The sequence below is a fragment of the Anoplophora glabripennis genome, unplaced genomic scaffold (assembly GCF_000390285.2).
Source record: "Anoplophora glabripennis isolate ALB-LARVAE unplaced genomic scaffold, Agla_2.0 scaffold25, whole genome shotgun sequence".
In the NCBI taxonomy this organism is placed as follows: domain Eukaryota; kingdom Metazoa; phylum Arthropoda; class Insecta; order Coleoptera; family Cerambycidae; genus Anoplophora; species Anoplophora glabripennis.
Window position 1 is genome coordinate 1221866 of NW_019416306.1, and position 21142 is coordinate 1243007.

Here is a 21142-nt window from a genome sequence, read left to right on the forward strand (position 1 = left end):
TATATCTTAGGAATAATTTACTATGGGTAGTACATTCCACAATTACAATCCGTCTAAATCTAAATTATATATTTATTAATTAATATCGTCATTGTTATTTTGACACCAGAGACAATATTTTTTATTTTAGAAAAGTTGGAAATGTATACAATAATAATTAAATTATAGTTTTTTTTCCAGATTCACTATTTTGGATTAGAAATGACAAAAAGGTAAGTACCTACCTACCTAAACCCTGATAAAAAAAAATTATTGATAATTGCTAATGGTGGATTCTTAGAAGTCACTTAATGTTTTATAGGACCGTGAAAGTAAAAAAAAATATTAAAAAATCATAGTCATAGTAGACACATATACACACAATATACTAGGGATCTTTAGGTACCCAAATAAAATTTAAAGTTATGTCATATCTAAAAATAAAGCAGCTAGATGAAACTAAAAATTGAATAGTTTTCTTCAACTAGACTTGCTAGTGATTCTTTATAGCTCTGCCAAAATGGACATTGAATAATCTTTGTATTTGTCTACTTATAGTCTAGTTAAGACGTTTGATCTAAGTGACTTATAATAATTTGTAAATTATCTGAAGATAAAATTTATACAGATATACAGATAACTACGGACTAGGTATAATATAACTTAAAATATCTAATTTCAATACCCATACAGATTTATAAGTACATACTTTACTATTCATTATTTTTAACTTAGTTTTTAAATAATTTGTGAGTGACATTTTATAATGTTTAAATATCTAGTAGGTAGGTTCGGCATATGCAAGCTATTTTTTAAGTGGGTATTAAACTAGTAATATTATGCAAATATTTGCCTGTGGAATGCGATTTAATAATCGTAGTTATTGATTAAAATCTTAGAATTCTTAAATAGGAACTTTCTTTTTCAAAAATAAAATCAGATACATAAATTTGAGATTTAATTCCACATTTTATTTAGCACCTTTGTATATTTTTTTCTTTTAACTTTTTTAATTTATAAGTATGTCTCAATTAAAATATCCTAAGAAATTTAATTAATTTTTTATACCTAGTGAAATTCATTATTTATAGTAAAAGATTGAGTCATTTTGAATGTTGTAATAATTTATATCTAAGGTAGATAATCGATGACGTATAATTTTTATAATAACGGTTAAATAAATATGTATCAATATTCATGAGTAGTTTTTTTTTACCTACTTCCCCTGAAACTAAATTTAATACTCATACCTACATATCTCTAACTCTTAAAAATATCTACTACTCCAGTTGCTAAATAAAAATAAATTTATAAAACCAATTTACAGTACCGGATAACAATGGTAATATAAAATAGGCATGTCCCACAAATCTGTCACATTATTTTCCTTTTTATGGTAAAACGATTAACATAATATTAATTAGTATAATGAAGTACTAAAGGCAATAAACGTGTTGTAAAACTTTAATGCTTCTGTTTTCATAAACAAATCAATTTGTTTTATATTTCGGTCGTAAAATTTTTATAGCATTTGGCACGCTTCTGGTGACTTCTTAAATTTTATGGTGTGCGAAGACCATAAGTTTCCCTTTTCTCGTAGGTGACATTTACGATCACTCAAACAGTAACTATCTTACCTCTGCGCATATTGAAATTGCCGAACTTCGGCATTTTTCTATACAAAATACTTGTTTACTCGTGCTATAAGGCTGATTTTAGCAAAACAAAATTTTATAGTACTTTTACGACCGTATAATGGTTACCATAATGACACTTAAGATGTCGGTGAGTTTCTTTGATTTGTTTTATAGCCGAGATCATCACATGAGTAAACACATTTGTAATCTTAATAATATTTAACATGTGTGAAATATGCGCTCATTAAAATTTATATTACCATAATAATTATTATCTACAACTACAAATTTATATCGAAATAATATCAAAATACTTCATACATGCTAAAAGAAGAATCATTGTATTGTTGAAAAATAACTAGAAATCTCCAATAAAGAATTTGTTGTCCATAACAGATGCAAAATGATAAATTAGCAGCACATAATAACAAAAATCTGATAGTTAAATTTTTCTGTAGTTAGAGTTAAAATACATCTCATTTGGGATCCCGAAGGACTTGCGAAAGAACTTTATAGCCATTAGGAACGAGTGTAACTATTTATTTTGAATGAATTTTATCGTTTACGAGTACTTCAAGTAGCAATATACTTTGATGTTACTCGTTTGAACGCTGAAAAGTATCTGGTTTTCAAGTTCAGCACTTAACCGACAGAGGGCATCACCGCCCCATTATGGCCTACACAACGAGAGCAACAGAGTGCGAGCTATGTAAGTGGGGAGGATGGTTTGTGAACTTCAAGCCGTTAGGGGATACATTTTCCTTACGCAACGTAAATGTGGGCGCCAGCACTGTGACGAATGCTATTGCTATTGGTCCATTTACGATCCCTTCCATTATATGGATACATTCATCCTTACTACTTGCAAATATAAAGTGTCTCCCTCACACTCATTAGCAATATTTGGAATAAGAGATTGGCATTATCTTAATTATTTACCTATAATTAAATATAACGTAAGTTGGAAACTTTTTGCTAGAAGTTAAAGGTAGGTTTAGGACAGAACTAAGAGGCTCTGAGGAAAATGTCGTCAATCGAAACCCTTATATTAAAGTTACAGTACGTACTCCAATAAAAATGAAGTACAATTATTCCCGTAACCCTATCGAATTGGGTCCTTGCGGCTCAAAATACAGGTAGCAATAGTGGCAGGTAATAATGAGCTGACTATTATTGCCGCGTGCTGAGTTAGGAGGGGAGAGTGTTGGAGCGAGTGAGAGGCTGTGAAAGGTAAGCGAGAACGCGAATGGGCCGGGATGTGTGGGCCGGAGTCTGCTCCGGAGCTCCAGTGGGTTCCGATCCGCGATCTAACTAGTTAGCGTGTGCATTCCGGACTCGACATCCGCGCGGTGTGCTAGCCTCGTGCTCAAAGTCGTATCACCATTTTTATTGCCCTCTTTATTATTATTACGTCGTAACAATAATCATTCTATTAAGTACTAAATTGTTGTTCCCCCCCACAGTCAGTGACCTTTTCATTACCAATTTAAGGATGATGATGTATATTGCACTTTTATGTGACTCGAGTGTATAATTATAAACAAAAACAAGAAGTGGTTGTGGACTTAGTGACTAATTTTCCTATTTGGTGCTTTTTTCTGTTGGAAGGGACATCCCTCAGTTTTGAGGGATTTGAAATAATTTGCCAAAATTAACGCGACAATAATGAACTCTTACTTCGAACAAAGTGGCTTCTATGGAAGTCACCATCATCAGGGCACAGGCTCTGTGACGGGGGCACACCACCATGACCATCAGACAGCAGCCGCGGCTGCTGCCTACAGATCTTTTCCTCTTAGTCTTGGTATGTCACCATACGCCTCCAGTCAGCATCACCATGCCCATTCCTTACACCAAGCCAGGCCCCCGCAAGATTCCCCATATGATGCGTCGGTGGCAGCGGCTTGCAAATTATATTCTTCGTCTTCAGACGGCCAACAGAATTCAGTAAATTATAGCTCATCAAATACAAAATCAGACTGTTCCAAAGGCAATGCAGACCAAAACGGATATGCCTCCGTGGTAGCTGCAGCCGCTGTTAAGGACGTTTGGCAAAGTGCAACCTCCGGGGGTGGTGCAAACCTTCCAAATAGTTTAGCCGGTCCCGTTCGTCCTGCCGCGTGTACCCCAGACTCACGGGTGGGTTATGGCTCCTCCGTGGGGTTAGTCGGAGGAGACCCATCATCAAGTCCAGGAGCAGCATCGAGCGGAAGAACGGGAAACTCCCTGTCTTCTTGGAACAATCCATGTTCATTGAATTCTTCTTCATCGCAGCCAGTGGGGACCCAAATACATCAACAGTCGAGCCACACGTTTTACCCTTGGATGGCAATTGCAGGTTGGTGGTAAATTACTTAACAATGCGATAATAATAAACTTGTCATTAAGAACATAAATATGCGTGTTTATAAGTAAGGGGCGTTGCAAGAAAAGTTATGCAAATGCTGAACTATAACCCGCGTCAAAGTCAAGTATGTGTAAAATCAGGGTTGAATGTTCCCCAATTGTCTCTATCACACTTTCAGATCAGACCGTACATCGCACTCGCTTTTGCTAACAGAGATTTCGTCGACTGGTCCTTGTCGGACCACGAGGGACGATCAGCTGTTCGAGTAGCCTATTTCAACTCGCTGTTGTCTAGACTGAGCCAGAACTAAATTAGTGTGCTTTATAGGGCACCCGCTTTAAATTTATAAATGCCCAGAAGTAGTAGTTTACTGACCAGGAAACAGTTATCCAATAGACTCCACATAAATCAAGTCTTTTTGAAGTACGGCCGCATGAAACAACACAGCAGTAAATTTAAAAATCCATTCACGAAATTTATTTTTCTCTAATTTTACAAAAAGCTATTGTCGACATGTTGGAATTTAATTGCATGTGCCTAACTATATAATACGCTGATAATTTAATCAAAATTATTGAAATGTTGTCATTTATAATAACGATTTGCAGAACATATTGTATATATCACCCATAAATTTCTGCAAGGCGTTGATAACGATCTGCAATCTAGTAAACATAAATGACAAGCGTAATATAGAGCAAGCCATTAAAAGGGCGCTAATGCCTCATTACTGCTTGGTGCGCCTATCTGCGGAACCGTATTTCATTTTTCTGAATTAAATTCTATTAGTGTGAATCTTTTTATGTTATTAACCAGCCAAATTATTACGCTTCCAAATCTCGCGTATAAAATTAAATGACCTTAATCAATTTTATGTGTCACTGACTCAACAAAAAATTTGAATCACTAGCAGGTTACTATTTTAGAATCAAAACAAACATTAAATTAGAAAAACGTGCATTACTTTATCTTAAAAAAAAAGATGCTTTGATTAAATGTTTACATAAACTTCTGGGGCATTATATACGGTCAAAAATATCACATTTATTTTATTTTTACACACCATCAATTTAGGATTTGTAACGATGAAGCCAATTTTATTTTATTTTGTGTTTATATTAAGTGTACGACTGCAAAAGTAGTTCTTCTTCGCCTAGTCTTCAGCTATATCATTCAGCGCCTCTTCGATGACTCACGGACAAAGCGATGAACTAAAAAGGGACGTAACTTCCTAGTCTGATACGATGTGGCGCTACAGTACATTTAGTGTTGATAGTTGAGTAGCTAGAATGATCTGATATTCTTAATACATATGTGTACTGTACAAAATCTATCAATAATTACGAAATTTGGAAACTAGGCAGACGTATAAAAATCGTTTAGTCTGTCATAACTAAAAAATACACACATACAAGATAGGGGTAGTTACATTTATCTTGTCTCGTGTTTTACTAGATAATTTTTTTGATATCAGCCAAAGTTTTCTAACGCTATTTTCTTCTTAAAAAAGAGAATATATTAATTTTAAATATCACATTATTTTTTATTAATTTTGCTGCAATATACAATTAGAAATCAAACTAAAATTTCAAAACCTTTCAGAATTTGTAAGTTAATGGAAATATTTTATATCTGGAATCAACTCATATATCTTAATTTATATATTTTATTATCGTGCAACAAAAATAATTCTCTTACAATTATTTCATTGGTTTAATATATTTAATTTATAATGTATTCTTATATTAAATTTTTAATAATACATATACAGTGTGTTTTTATTCTCTTTAATGTTTCAGACATTTTTAAAAGCCACATTTTTTGATGATCAATATCTAAATACAAAATCTTCCTGTACATGTATACATTAAAAAATGTTAATAAAAATATAATTAATGGGCTATATCTATTAAGTGCCAAACAAATTTTTTAATAAAAATGTCTACGTATTATTTTTAACATTTGAATAAATTAAAAAGACTTAAAAGGAAGAAGATAGGTAGTTAATTTAAACCAGAAAAAAAGATACCTATAGGTACAGAAGTTAGACTTAATTAGATATGTGCTATTATATAACTGAATTTTTCTTTGCATAATACGCTTAATACAAAGTTACTGGAACTGGAGCCCGGAATTTTGCTCCCGGTTTGTGCCGGACTGAGTCCGGATGAGCGATGACGTATTATTCGCACAGTTAAAACTACTAAATCTACTTTGCACTTTGCGTTACAATTATATGGAATTCACTGAAAACAGAATAACAATTTACCTTCAAAAAAAAGTGAAAAATAAATTAAATAATAAATTAATTTAATAATAAATTCAAGAAATACAACCTTACACCAATAGGTGTAGTCAATAGTTATTTTTTATGAAAATAATTTTGCCTGACAAATATTTCACGCTGAAAAAAGCAGACAAACAGAAAAATACAACATACACTCAGGATAGGTACACCTCTAATGCGCATTTTAGTAGGTTTTCAATACGCAGCGATGACGTTTCTTTTGCAAATTATTTTTGGCAGTTTAAATTTGTTTTTTTTTTGTTTGCCTCTATAGGGTTCATTTTTATATTATTTTAATATATATATTTTATATTTTATTCATAATTTGCTAATTTTTTGCACAGGTGGTAAAACATCTATAAATTAAGAAATAATGAAAACTATGCCACAAATAAATGACTTCAGATAATAGCTAATTAGTGATGTTCTTATTTTTATTAAGTTTAAGAATATGTTGTGTTTTAATTTTCTATCATAAAATTGTGATTCTCCGACTAAACATAAGAACAAAAGGTCTATATTAAAGTTAGAACGCTAATGCTTGGTTTACGCAAGGCGGTAAATTTTTATAAATTTTTAATTTATTTTATACGTTTCTTGGAAGACATAGGTACCAATGATTTTACTCGCCAGACTTATCAGACTTAAAATCATATTATTTAAGTTTTATTTAAAGATAGCCAAGAATAGACGACAAATAAATTTAATCACGAGTTTAATCATTTTTTAAACTACATGTTGATTAGTAGGTACCATTCAAACAATTAAAAAAATAGTAAAACCTTGTATATTAAAAAACATGGATTTCCTTATATCTTTTAATACACATAGTTAAATATCCACATCAATAAATTACAATTTATTTAAACATTTACGTTCAATATGCAGTTCAGTTTTATAACACCGCCACATCTAAGGTATTTTTAACTTCCAGTGGAGGAAAAAGTTGTCTAAGATTTATTATGTATTCCAGAAATATATTTCAACGATTTATGTTTTTCTGTAATTATTTAATTAAAAATGACATACCAATTATACTATTTTTTCTTTAAATTTAATTATAAAATTAAAGTATTTTAGTAATATCCTGTATAAATAGATAGGTACAACAAAAGAAACATTTTCTTTATTTATAAAATCAGCGTGCAAACTACTTGCAAGCATTGTTTGTTTTCTTTTATATGTACAGGATTTCCCAAAAGTATACCGAGAAAAAAATAAAAAATGATGTGATAGGGAACCCGTAATTATAAAAATAGTGCACAAGCTGTATTAATACTTCGGACTAAAACAATTATTTATGTCACATGTACCAGCGTGCGTGCATATGAAACCCCCCCTTCTCCCATCTCCTCCCTAAGTAATACTTGAATAATTATTTACAATAATTGGCATTTTACAAATTTTAGTCAGCGGTTTCCCCTCGATATAATGGTACAATTCTGTATCACAATTTTTTTTCAAATTTGTTAACGAATTCCATTAAAAAGCATCAAAATTCCGAAGCACCGAAGGATTTGTATCTAATTAAATAGAGAAAAAGTTATTATAATTCATTTAGGTGCAGTTTTTTTATTTAACTTAAAATAAAAATCTACAAAGAATTTCAGAGAAAAAAGTTTTGTTTAAGTTTTGGCACAATATTTGTAGGTATTTTGCGACAAGGCTTTTTGTTCAGATGAACATAAACTATTTTTATTATTACTTTTAAATTTCACAGTATTTATATACCCAGGTATTAGCCAATGCAATTAAAAATTATTTGATATTGGCGATTTTAGTATTTATACCTAATTGCGAGTTTACCTAATTGTATCTTCTATTTTTTTCAAATCGTTGTATCAACTGATATTGCAAAATAAGTACCCTATAACCGTTTCCTTTAGGGTTGCTTTCATATTTTAATTTTTTTCTCTCAAACGGTCAATTTTGTCGATCTCGGAGCAAGAGTTAAGAACATTTGTTAAGATTTTTTAATGATATCAAACAATTAAATTTTTTGGATAATCAGAAATCAAAAGGTTATGACCAATTTAATAGACAATGAGAACCATTTTCCTTTAGGGTCCCATAATTTCAATATATTTTTTTTATAGAAGAAATTTTTGGCAACGAGTTTTGGAGTGTGTGTATCATACCATTATTTTATGAGCAGAATAACCCACTAAATTGTTCGCACATATTTCCGGAATGCCCTGTATATTCATTTATAATTAATTACACATATTATTACTTATTAAATATGTGTAAAACATAATTTATTTAGAAAGTTGTAGGAAAAACAAACTAGTACATTTAATGTAATCTGCATAGGAAAAAATAAACACATAAAAATTAAATTATAATTAGCGTCGGCGTTAAGTTTAACAATAGTTTTTCACAGTTCAGGTAGAATCGCATTTAGTTAGAAGCCTGTTAATAACTGAGGTTGGTATAAGACCACCGTGACTTGAAATCGCATACAATCTTCATTCAAGTCCTCAGTATTATGCTATAAAGGCGGAGTAATGGCTTTGTTATGATACCTGCTCCATTACAAGCTGTTATTTTATTATTCCACTTCGATTCCTGTACATCAATGGCTAATTTTATTAAGTGCTATATGCCCACTGGTCTTTATTCATCAAACGATTCAATAAAAGCGCAATTTTCCATAATCTATCTTGCAAACTGCTCCGCCTCTCACACATCGTACATCAAACATTGATAATGCCTGCCATAATTTAATACTCCCAGATTTATTCAACCAAGGAATTCTATTACTTAGGTAGATTGCTTGGATAACTTAAAGTATTTAATATTATAAATAAAATTAAGTATTTAGGTAACTCTAGCTTTACTAACTATAACTCTATAGCTCTCTGTATTCTATAGCTAGCTATAGTTCTATAGCTCTCTTTTTAATGGTGCAAAAAAATGTAGATGCACTAATTTTATGAGTTTGTAGTATGCATTTATTTTGGCTTGAGCACCACTCAAGATCCGGTTTTGATTTATTAAATGATCATCTTGAATATTTTTACATTTTCATATTTCTAATTCAATTTTTACATGGTCTGTATATTTAAAAATTGCTGTTTTCGAAAAAATGCCCTTATTGTCATCTTCTTTAATTTTGAATCTCTTCTGAACGAAGAAAGGTACATTATTGCAATTCAGTTCAGCTAGAATTTTTTTTATCATAATATGACTTATTTATTGAACAAAAGGGACCTCTTGTGCTATAAACAAAGGGTACAAATATCCAGGAATGCCACTCTATGCGTCAAGCGACACTTCACGCGACAAAGCTAGAAAAGTGCAGGGCTACTAGTTACAAATGTTACCCTACTTTAACCAACTTAAAGTAACTAACTGAAATATTTGAAACAACAAATATTTTTTTATCGCTTTTCAAGGTTGCTAATACATGTCCTTAAAATTTTTTCAAGACATACGCATGTATATGCATTTTTAAAGTTTATGCCTCACTGGATTCACTTTGAGAATAGGAAACAAAATTCTAATAAACATAAGCCAGAAAACAAGTTACAGATCCTTGAAGTAGGTACAGTCCGTACGATATTTGTTGAGATGGAATTACAGGAAGACCCCTGCGTCATTTCCTTGGAATTAACCGCATTCGATACCCGAGGTAGAAAGTCATTGGCGGCCTGGCGTTTACCATGGCAACTTGCAGTGCATACCTACTGTGTTTTACAGTTAAGAAAGCGTGTTTCTTCGTAAGTAGTTACTTCCTGTGCATTTTCAGTGAAATTTCTTATTAAAATAAATCAATTGAATTGAAAAATAAAACAAGGGAATTTAATGAAGACTTTATTTATTAGTATTATTAGTATTTACCATATATAATTATTATTTTATGACAATTTTTCCAAATGAAGTTTTCTAGGCACGCCCTTGCCGTGGTAAATTGTTACAGTAATTCCGATAACTGAACTATATTCATTGGGTAATTCCTTTCTTATAATTCTATCTCAACAAATATTGTACTATTGGACTATATCTGAAGTAAGTTTATTTCCATATCCCGCAAAACTTGTAAAAAACCAATCAATTAAATTTTAGGAATCTTCAAAGTATTTTATTCTCAATAAGATCGATAGAAAATCATTTGAATTGAAAATAGATCACTGCTAACGGAGTGAAGGGAAAAGCTTCGCAAAACTTTTTAAGAGAGGAAATCTTTATTTTTGTTTTTTTTTAGATAAGTCATGCTTTGCTGTAGAATAATTTAGGTTTTGAGTACAAGGTGTTCAAATAAGAAGAAAATGTCAGATAGTTGAAGCGCGAAGTAACATTGTTTTTAATTTACCAAAACAAAATGATATATTAAAAAGTTTAATGATAAGAACAACTTCATATCACAAATAAACTTGGGACACCCTTACGGCATTTTTAGTAAAAATTAGTTTTCAACGTGGTGTTGCTCTTTCCATTCAACTTCTCTCATATGTAAACCTTTAGATAATAATGTAGTGCTCACTTTTGGCCACCTCGAAGTCCTGATTTGTCCATTACGGGAATTTAATTTGTGGGAATATTTAATACGATAAATGATGAAGGTGCATATTTCGGATATAATGTGGAGTTACTGAAGAAACAAAATTAGAGATAGATAGGATTTTTAAAAAGTTGGAACTGTGCAAATCTCGATGCCATGAAGTTTGAATAATTTTCTAATTTAGTTTCTAATATCTGCTGTTAAATATGAAATGATTAATATGAACAATTTAATTTTTTTGGAAAATAAATCGACTTCGCGCCTCAACAGTTTCAAATTTTACTATGTTTTGAACACCATTCACGTTAAAATTAGAAAGTCAAAAATAAAAAAGCAGCAATCCGTGAACACAGTGTATATATTTTGAGTACATACGCCTATATACTGATGTGTATTAAATTTTCTAATAAAATGTTGATTTGTTACATATACCTATGACGGAAGGGATGACGCATAAAGGGGAAAGTGTCAAACTTGATTCCAAATAAACATGGAACTAAATTGATCCATTTATTATTTAAAAATAGCTATCTACCTGTAGGTTTACTTTTACCTCTTCAGATCTGCATAACTGGTTGCCTACGCGGGCAAGCCCTTATTCCTTTTTGAAGGATAAATTTTACGAACACTTTCAAATATGACATAATGCGTAGTTTTATTTGATTTATGCAAGTACTAAAATATTTCTTTTAAGAAGCTGTTTTGTGGAATATTATTAATATCTTTATAAAAATACCCAAAAATACCCATCCTACTTTTTTTTTTGAAGTAACATTTTTAAATTTCAATGTCAATATTTTCTTGTCACTGCTTATTTATAAATGAAAAATGTGTATTTTATTTATAGTCAAAATAAAAAATATTACGACTGTAAAGGGGACAATGTACTGATTTTTGTACTGGAACGATTACTTAATGTAGGACAAATATTCAGCTCGAAAACTGTAAGTATTTGATTGGACAGGATAATCGATTACACAGCGACCGGACTATATGACTGGATTTGTTCGGTTCTACAGTTTTGTTTATTCAATTTTTATCAAAATTAAATTATAATTTTGGCATAAGTTCTGGATAACCGAAGTTTGTGAAAAAATGTAACAAATGCACCATCCGCAGATTTGTTATTTCATTTTTAATTAGTAATCGCAATGACCGTCGCATGGTGAATAATATTTACTAATAAATATCAATACTGGCACCTTGAATAAATTAGCATCAGCATATTTACTTTAATAATTATATAATATAAGTGTAATATTTTCTTAAGCCATTAATTTCATATAAAACTAGCTTCTAAAAAAATGTAATTACAATATACCTATATTATTTTCTATATGTATTGTTCCGAAACAATTTGAAAATCAAATTTTCATTATGACTAAGAATAGCTTTCCTTTACACGTCATGGAGACTGTCGAATTTTAGTCCAAAATTTGTAACACTTTAGCAATCAAAGGAATCATTATCGTAAGCAGAATAGAAGCTGAGCGCTAAAAATTGTTTTTAATTCAAGACAGTTCGGTGAAGCGAGCTAAACGTAGTAATGTAGATTCCACAGCGGGAACCTATTACTACAAATACAGATTTTAATAATATCTACAGCAAATTAAGCAAAAGTTTGCATATCTGTTTTTGATTTCATAAAGGTAAAGTACTTAGTTATTTATACAGGGTGTTTCAGAAAGAGCTCCCGTAAATATAGGGGGTGATAGTACGACAAAAAATAAAATTTTTTTTGTCTTATGAACTATATGACTATCCCTCTTCTTTTCAAGATACAGGGGGCCATTTTTTTTTAAATAAAATTTTTACGAAAATTTCCAAACGTTGCAAATTATTTTTATAAAATTTGGTTTTCCGGGGTTTTTAAGGATGCCAAATACGCTGGTCTAATTATTTTTTGTATATTTCATAGAGGGCGCTAGATATTTTAAGTTCTAATTTGTTTAAGGTTAGGATTTTTACCATTCGGGCTCCAATTTCTAATGTACAATTTTATTTTCTAACAATAATGTACTCTTGTTAGAACTTCCTAATGTGGACGGTTTTCGAGAAAAAAAGGATTTTAATTGAACTCTTACAATATTACGGTGTATAAAATAAGTGACTTCTATCAAAGTAGGCTTATGTCAAAACTTATTGATGGACGTCTCATAAACAACGCATACATTCTTAATAATACTTTAAATTCTAATTAACCTTATATCAAAATTTTAGTGACTGTAATTAGTCATTACTAACTACAGCCACTAACAATCACTAGGTAGGTATCTTTAAAAACCCTGGAATACCAAATTTCATAAAAATATTTGAAATTTTCGTAAAAATTCTATTTAAAAAGTTTTATTTTGTCGCTCTGTATCTCGAAAACGAGGTGATATAGTTCATAAGACAAAAAATTCTTATTTTTTGTCTTACTATCATCCCTGTATTTACGGGAGGCCTTTCTGAAACACCCTGTATTTATTTACATTTGTTCCAAGTATTATTTGGTGAACAAAGTACCTACATTTATATTCCGTTACAGTATACAAGTAAGTAAACATCCAAAGCTAAATTCCAAGTTATACAGGGTGATCTATGCATCCTTGGAAATGCGTTTTTTAAGAGATTAGTTAATTAAGATTAACACAATATTCAAACAAAAAAAATACTACTAGAGAACATAGTTCTGTTACACTATACTAAGTAGACTTCTAGCGCCTCAACACAGATTAATCTATGGTGAGGTTCGGGGCTGCAAGCTTTCGGAGGAGGTTCTTTTTCTAAAAGAAAAAAAAAACGATATAAAATTTCTAAACTTACATAGTTTTTGGTTTGATTTCAAAAAAAGGCCAAGCAATCAGCGACTCACTGATATAAAATTTCAAAACCTGAACACTTTTCAGTTTGATTCTAAAAAAACAAAAAGAGAGACCCCCCAATCTCGTGAGGTCCGGAGCTGCAGCCCTCGTAGTCCCCCGCCTCCTAAACCCGATCCTGCCTCAACATCTCGTGCATGACGTCACTTCAGAAGTGATAGATTTGACACAAAACTTAACTATGTATACATATTTACGTATTAAAAATTCAGCGAAATAAAATGTGTAGGTATATTCATATTTAGCATGTGTACATATATTTTATATGACCGTATAATTCGCGATATAAATAAGTCCAGTACAAGACATTTTTTTATAATTACAAATATTTACGAAAAGAATATTTAAAATATAAAAAAAATCTGTACATTCACATGGACATTTTAAAAACCGTTATCCATGCACATAGGCGAGCGGTGCACCCTTTAAAAAAAGACGTACAAAAAAACGAGTGGACCGACCACGGAGGGGGGCCAGGATAAAACCTTTTATAATCGCTATATTACGTTGTTGCGAACAAAAAACCTTAATAACATTTTTCTGTATCGATGGACAGTAATTTGTTATTAACAAAAAACTTGCAAAATTGCGAAAACTTAAAAAATCGATATGAAATTTTTTTTCGAAAAAAACTTTGTTTTCGAGCTATGAGCGATTTAAGGTCGAAAAATAACCAAAAGTCGCCATTTTCAATTTATGTTTTATCGGATTGTACTGAAACTTTTTAAATTTTTCTTGTTTGAGGTTACCCACCGAAAGTTATATTTTCATGCTTGATATTTTTCATCCCGGCGATTTTTTTCGCCCTATAAAATACGCGACTGAAAAGTCGTGAAACTATCGAGTCAGCAACTGTATACTTTTTAATTAATTGCAATATCGTATATTATTATCTAAGATTACCAATACAAATCTCACATTTAAATGAAAAATAAATAAAAATGTTGTTACAAGAAATGCATATTATAAGGTATTCATTCATATAAAAAAATATTTGCAAATGTTGCATTCATTTGTTCTTGCAGTGGAGTCAACCTGCAGTGATGAAGAAATATGTTCTTGCCTATCACGAGGCTTTAAATATTGCGATCTGTCCTCTTGCTCTATAGTCCAGTCGGCAGAGGCCGAAAAGTTACTATTGGTGACATTTTCTTGATAACTCGGAAATAACTACACAGGAATACTTTAAATGATGAGTACAATAATGGGCTAATTTGCTGACAAAGTATTTTATCAGGAAAAAAGTTATTCACAATTTCGCTCACGGCTCGGCGTGTGGTGCAACGGTGAATTTCACGAGTTTTCGGTCGCGTATCTTAGGGGGAAAAAACGCCGCCGGGATGAAAAATATATAACATTAAAATATAACTGGGTGAGTAATCTCGAACAAGAAAAATTAAAAAAGCTCCAATATAATCCGAGAAACCATAAATTGAAAATGGCGACGTTTGGTTATTTTTCGACATTAAAGCTTTTTTCGAAAAAATCACAAGAGTTAAAAAGTGCTTATTTTTACCAATACCTATGTTTTCATATTTGAAGTTTTCCCAATTTTGCAAGTTTTTTGTTAATAACAAATTACTGATCTTCGATACAAAAAAATGTCATTAAGGTTCTTTGTTTGCAACAACGTAAGATAGCGATTAGAAAAGGTTACATCCTGGCCCCCCTCCGTGGTCGGTCCACTGCGTCTTTTAAGGGGTGCACCGCTCGCCTAACAAGGAAAATAATTAAAATCCTGAGTATTGTTGGTTGTTAAATTGATCTGCGGTAAGTGCGGTTCTTAACAGAATCGTATTTGGCCCACTTTCTCAGTTTTCATTTCAGTTTTCTGCTATTCTATACTTTTATTTTATACATCTGCATAAATCACTGTAAGTTGTAGTCAGCATGTGAATTAACATATTTATATTAGGCAATAAATAAAGGTGAAATATATTTTTAATAAACCCTATGAAGCACATACATATATGTAAACTGTAAATGACTGAAATTTTACTCAGCTACGATATGTTTTCCGAACCAAATTTTGAAAAATTGTGATTTTCTTAACCAAAATCTAATATCACGTTATTCCACGCTACAATTTTTTTTATCAAAATCCATTTATTATTAAATTTATACAGGGTGGTCCCGAGGTAATGGGCCAAAATTCATGGGTAGATTCCCCAAGTAAAAATATTGCGATTTAGCCGAACTTAACTTAGTCCAAAAGTTGATAGTTAAAGTGATACAGGGTGTTAAATGTAAAATATTATTTCAGTTTTTTTAAATTTATTCCTTAACAAATGCAAATATCCTCACAAAATTTTGGGGATTGGAGTTCTTTGAAATCTGTTCACATTTTGGTTAAAGTTCATAGAGGGCGCTAGCTGCAGTAGATTGAATGTGTTAAAAACGACATAACTTTTTTGTACTTTAAGATATCTCATCTTTGGTAACAAATTCTTATTTTTCAACTTTTTTTACACAAAAAAGGTATACTTTATTAAAGTAGCTATCTCGCACCGTTTTCGAGATATTTGGCTTTGAAACTTCCAATGCTGTTGCATTAAATTACAATTAAGTACCTACAGGTATTATTAATTTAGCGGTAAAGTTTCTTAAGTAGGATTTGGACGAAAATCAAATAATTGACGTCTTCCACTTGTCTTATTGCTGTCATTTGTATGCTAATTTCTATTAAGTATTATTCGTATCTAATTAAAATTACATCTTAGCTTACAAATTAAATTGTATACTCGTATACATAAATGTGAGATAGAATGCCGAGGTTTTCGTTTTTGGAGTTACATGAAATCAGTTGTTTATGGAGAAACTATAAACACTTGAGAAGAACTTTAGTAGCAGGTTTTAAATGCTGCAAAGTCATTTCGCATTAAGGATTTATACTTTAAAATAAGACAATCTTTTAATAAACGTGTTGATAAATGTATTGAAGTTAGAGGTGGACATTTTGAGCAATTATTGTCAAAAAGGCATATTTTTTACTAATGTTTACTATTTTACTGTTCATTACAATTTTTAATTCTAAATAAACCCTTGTTTTTGACATTTCTAAATTATTTTAATTATTTCAACTATTAGCATTGGAAGTTTCAAAGCCAAATATCTCGGAAACGGTGCGAGACAGCTACTTTCATAAAGTCTACCTTTTTTGTGTAAAAAAAGTTGGAAAATAAGAATTTGATACCAAAGATGAGATACCTTAAAGTACAAAAAAGTTATGTCGTTTCCAACACCTTCAATCTACGGCAGCTGGCGCCCTCTATGAACTATAACCAAAATGTGAACAAATTTCAATTCCTCTATCCAAAGAACCCCAAACCCCAAAATTTTGTGTAGATATTTGCATTTATTAAGAAATAAATGGAAATAAACTAAAAAAATATTTTACATTTAACACCCTGTATCTCTTTAACTATCAACTTTTGGACTAAGGTAAGTTCGGCTAAATCGCAATATTTTTGCTTCGGGAATCTATCCAAGAATTTTGACCCATTACCTCGGGACCACCCTGTATACAAAAAAATAATAACAAAATGTACCTGTTTCTGTTATCTTTTATTCCCATGAACAACTTCATGTTTTTGTTGATCTTTGTTGTCTGGGACACTCCATTATTAAATAATTTTACTTCGAAATTTCACTCCAGAAAACTCCATGATGCAGTGATATATTTTCAACATTGTTAATATCATACTGTAACCTTGTCTAAACAGTGAACTTTGTAGAGTGTTTTCACTTTACACAAGTTTTTAACATTTGTATTTATCTTCCTATTTAATATTAATACTATTGTGCTACGACGGATCTTGTGCGAATACATTCATATTTACAAGTCCGATTCTGTTGAGAGCCGCGTACGCCCGATAATTTTTACGATCATTGTGTATCAAGCGGGAACCAGGAGGGGCAACGCAACGTCGACGAGTTAACATGTTTGTGTCGATTTGTTATTTTCACGGACGGTGTTCTTCTTTTAAGTGCCTTTAAGAGTATTCCATTAATATTGTTAATAAACTATGGTCAATTCAAGTGAAATATGTAAGTTTACTCACAGTGAAATAGCAGATATTGTAAATGGTATATTTAGTTAATTGAATGTACAAATGTAAGAAATGGGAAAGTAATAATAATATGGCAAAAATTGTACAAATTTGGTTTTGGTGTACGCATTCTGTAATAAAGACTCAATATTTATATAGGTACATACCTAAAAATACTTTGTTGGTTAAAATACGTTTAGCCCTGAGTCCATAAATTTCTTATCGACATTTCAAAACTTTTTTGACGTATCGTCCAAAAAAAGCTTATATAGGTGTTTAACTTTTTTCCTCTTCATCTCTTTTGAAAATATACAGTCTAAGAGTTATGTGTAACACTGGCAACTCTGCATAGTTGATTTACCTAAGTCGTTCTGTTACAAGTCAGACAATTTTTATTAAAAAGTCACATATTTACATTGAATTAGATTTTTTTATTCCAAATTATTTCACTTGTATGTAGTAATAGTAAACTGTACCGCTGTTTAATGTGGTCCAACCTGTATAATTTAATAATACAGCGTGACACAATGTGATTGTCATTTTGGTTGGACCAAAAATGCTAGTAGGTATGTATTGGCATATTCGAAATAAAATTGTTTTGCAATAATATTACGGAATTTTACTCTGAATAGTAATAATATGCATTATTTTAGACAGTGCAAATAATGAATGTTTTTTGATAGAAAATCACCAGCACCACAATAATATCTTCGTAATGCCATCTCTTCAGAAATCAGAAACATGAAGAACATTATTTATTTTTATTACTTTTCGGATTGAGATCCACAGAGCGTAGCTTCAAATTGTTTAACCCCATTGAAGTTACCGAGATTACGATAAACATAGATCATGGACAATTATCCAAGTAATATGTGTAGAATTATTTAGACCTACTTTTTGCAATGTAACTAATCTTATAATTACCGAAATTATTACATTAAACAATGCGCGCAATTTTCATGCATTTTTAGTATTATTACTTGCCACTTCTAATGTTTAATTTAGTTAACAGTTAAAAATAACAAAATAATACTATGACGAAAACTGAAAATTTAAAACTTAGTTCAAAATCCATATAAAATAATGTTAGTTTATTAATTTTTTCTTAATTTAAAACTGTAATTTAGGAAACATCCATTTCCGAGGCCATTTCTTTGTTACTATAAATAGGATAAAAGATATTTACGAAAATAAATACTGATTCAAGTAAAATGCAGTCTATAAAGGTTTTACAAAATTGAATGGGTATATGCAAAATGTGGAATTGTACGTATGCTAATTTGTGCACATAAGGGTAACAAAATAGGGCCAATCAACTCGATCGAGTCAGCTGATGTGTCTGTCCGTTCTGAAATAGTGTTTAAGTTTAAAGCAGACTACCCGGTCAATAATACCATCGATAACACCGATCAGTATTTCTTGCCAGCGCAGCGGCGCATCACCTTTAAATTTACCAGCCCTTAAATCGAATTAGAAATAAGACAAACAATGTATAGTAGTGTGAATAACTATGAACTTAGATGCAAAAACAATGTGTAGATTTGAGGGAAAATGAAATTAGTGAGAAGAGAAATAATAAATGAATTAATAATAATGCTTTAAGTGTTGTTAAGAAGCAACAAATTCATAGTATTTTAGTTATTTCTCTCGAGAGGAAAGCCGACTTTGTAGAACGATGGGGGTCGTTTTGGTATCAGATGCCTGGGGCCTCATACCTAAGTCTTTTATTAGATCTGCCACTGATATATAAACATTTATAGTCATAAAACCAAATAGTCCGTTTTAATGCCAGTAAAATTCGTACCTTCGTTAATTGTTCATCGACAATTATGATGCATTCTTTAAAAATGATTGTGCTCACCACCACATTGCTTAAGTGGAAATGAATTAAATTTCTAATTACTTTATATCTTTAGGTTTAAGTTTCAATTTATAATTTTAAATGATATGCAGTGTCTACGGTTAATGTGGTTAAAAGAGAAAATATTTTTGTTTCTCATTCTCAGAAAAATACAGTTTTTTCATTTTCAAAAACACCCTTTGGATACAAACTTAAAATTCTTCATGTCGATATTTTTCTGCAAAATGAGAAATAAAAATGTTTTCTCTTTTAACCACATTAATCGTAGTCATACCTACTGCAAATCATTTTAAACTGTGACTTGAATTATCAAAACTACTTCATTTCATAAAAAATAAATATTTTTTATTGTTTTTTTATAATGTTCAATAAATTTTTTCTTCTTGTGAAAATGTTTTATTTATATAAGGAAAAATATTTTTTATTTTGTTTTTTTAATATAAAATTAAAAAAAACATGTTATAGCAATCGAAATAAACGAGTCTGCTAACAAATTAAAATTTTATAGGAATTTTGAATACGAAACAAATGTCTAATAATAATGTTTTTTTCATGTCATTCATTAAAAATAAGAACAGTTTACTTTTACATCATTTTCAAATTATTTGATTTTTAGAGCACCCTGTAGATGTAATCTTACGATTATCCATGGCAACAGTATATAAATTTTTGCTGTTTCCGCAAAATGAAAAATAAAAATGTTTCTTGTCCACTATAATATGCACATACTATACATTCTTGTCAAGTGGGATTTTACTTAAAACTTTGACAGTTATTTACAAATTAATAAAAAAAGGTGTTCATAAATATGCACCCGGAAACACTTTGTTTTCAAGATACAATCAAAATTTATGAGAAATATGGTTTATTTTAAGTTATAAAAAACATTTGTCCAATTTAAAATACCTATTGCAAGCGATACGTTTGTGAACAATAAAAAACTAAAGTCTCATGCTTACCAAATTGGAAAAAACCTATTTTCTTTAATTTCTGATGTACCTAGTACCAGTTGTTAAAGTTTGGCCAAATATTTTACAAGAAAACAATTTTTATAATTAATAACTCAAATAAAGGATTATTATTTAAAAATATAATGAATATATAAAATTAAGAAATTGATTGCTTATCAGAAATTTTGTTACGTTTTACTTCTTCATGTCAGTTAATATCATTGTCTACATGGTAGTTATACAAAAAAAAAAACGGTAATTTTAAATTAATTCAGTGTAGGTACATATATGAGAAGAACAGTAATTCTCCTTCGACACAAAAATTACGAAACTGACTAGGTAATTTGTAATTATTTTCAGCCTCTAAATATAATATAGACATTAAGGATGTTGTTCTAACGGTTGCTGTTACTAGTCCCATAAATTTTCCAAGTTCGTTCACAGATACCTGAACTGAAATGCCGAAGTCCATTCGACTGTATCTGTGTCTTCCAGTAATGTAATAACTTTATTTCTCGTCTTCTTGCTGAAATTTGTGAGAGAGCGATGTTGGATAATATCAAGTTAAATTCCATACGAGTAATTTTTATATAACTATTCATCTGCCTCGAAAATAAGTTTCTGCATACATAATATGAGCTGGAGCTCTTAGGTGCACTTCCAA

At 30.7% G+C, this 21142-nt stretch overlaps 1 protein-coding gene across 1 annotated transcript in view; it reads left to right on the forward strand.

Moving 5' to 3' along the window:
• The first annotated feature begins 2998 nt into the window (after nt 1-2998).
• LOC108903544 (homeotic protein ultrabithorax) overlaps nt 2999-21142 on the forward strand; it is a 286543-nt gene continuing 268399 nt past the window's right edge. The window contains exon 1 of the mRNA XM_018705767.2: nt 2999-3954. Coding sequence (XP_018561283.1) covers nt 3282-3954 — 673 coding nt within the window. The 5' untranslated portion in view covers nt 2999-3281. The remainder of the gene's footprint in view (nt 3955-21142) is intronic.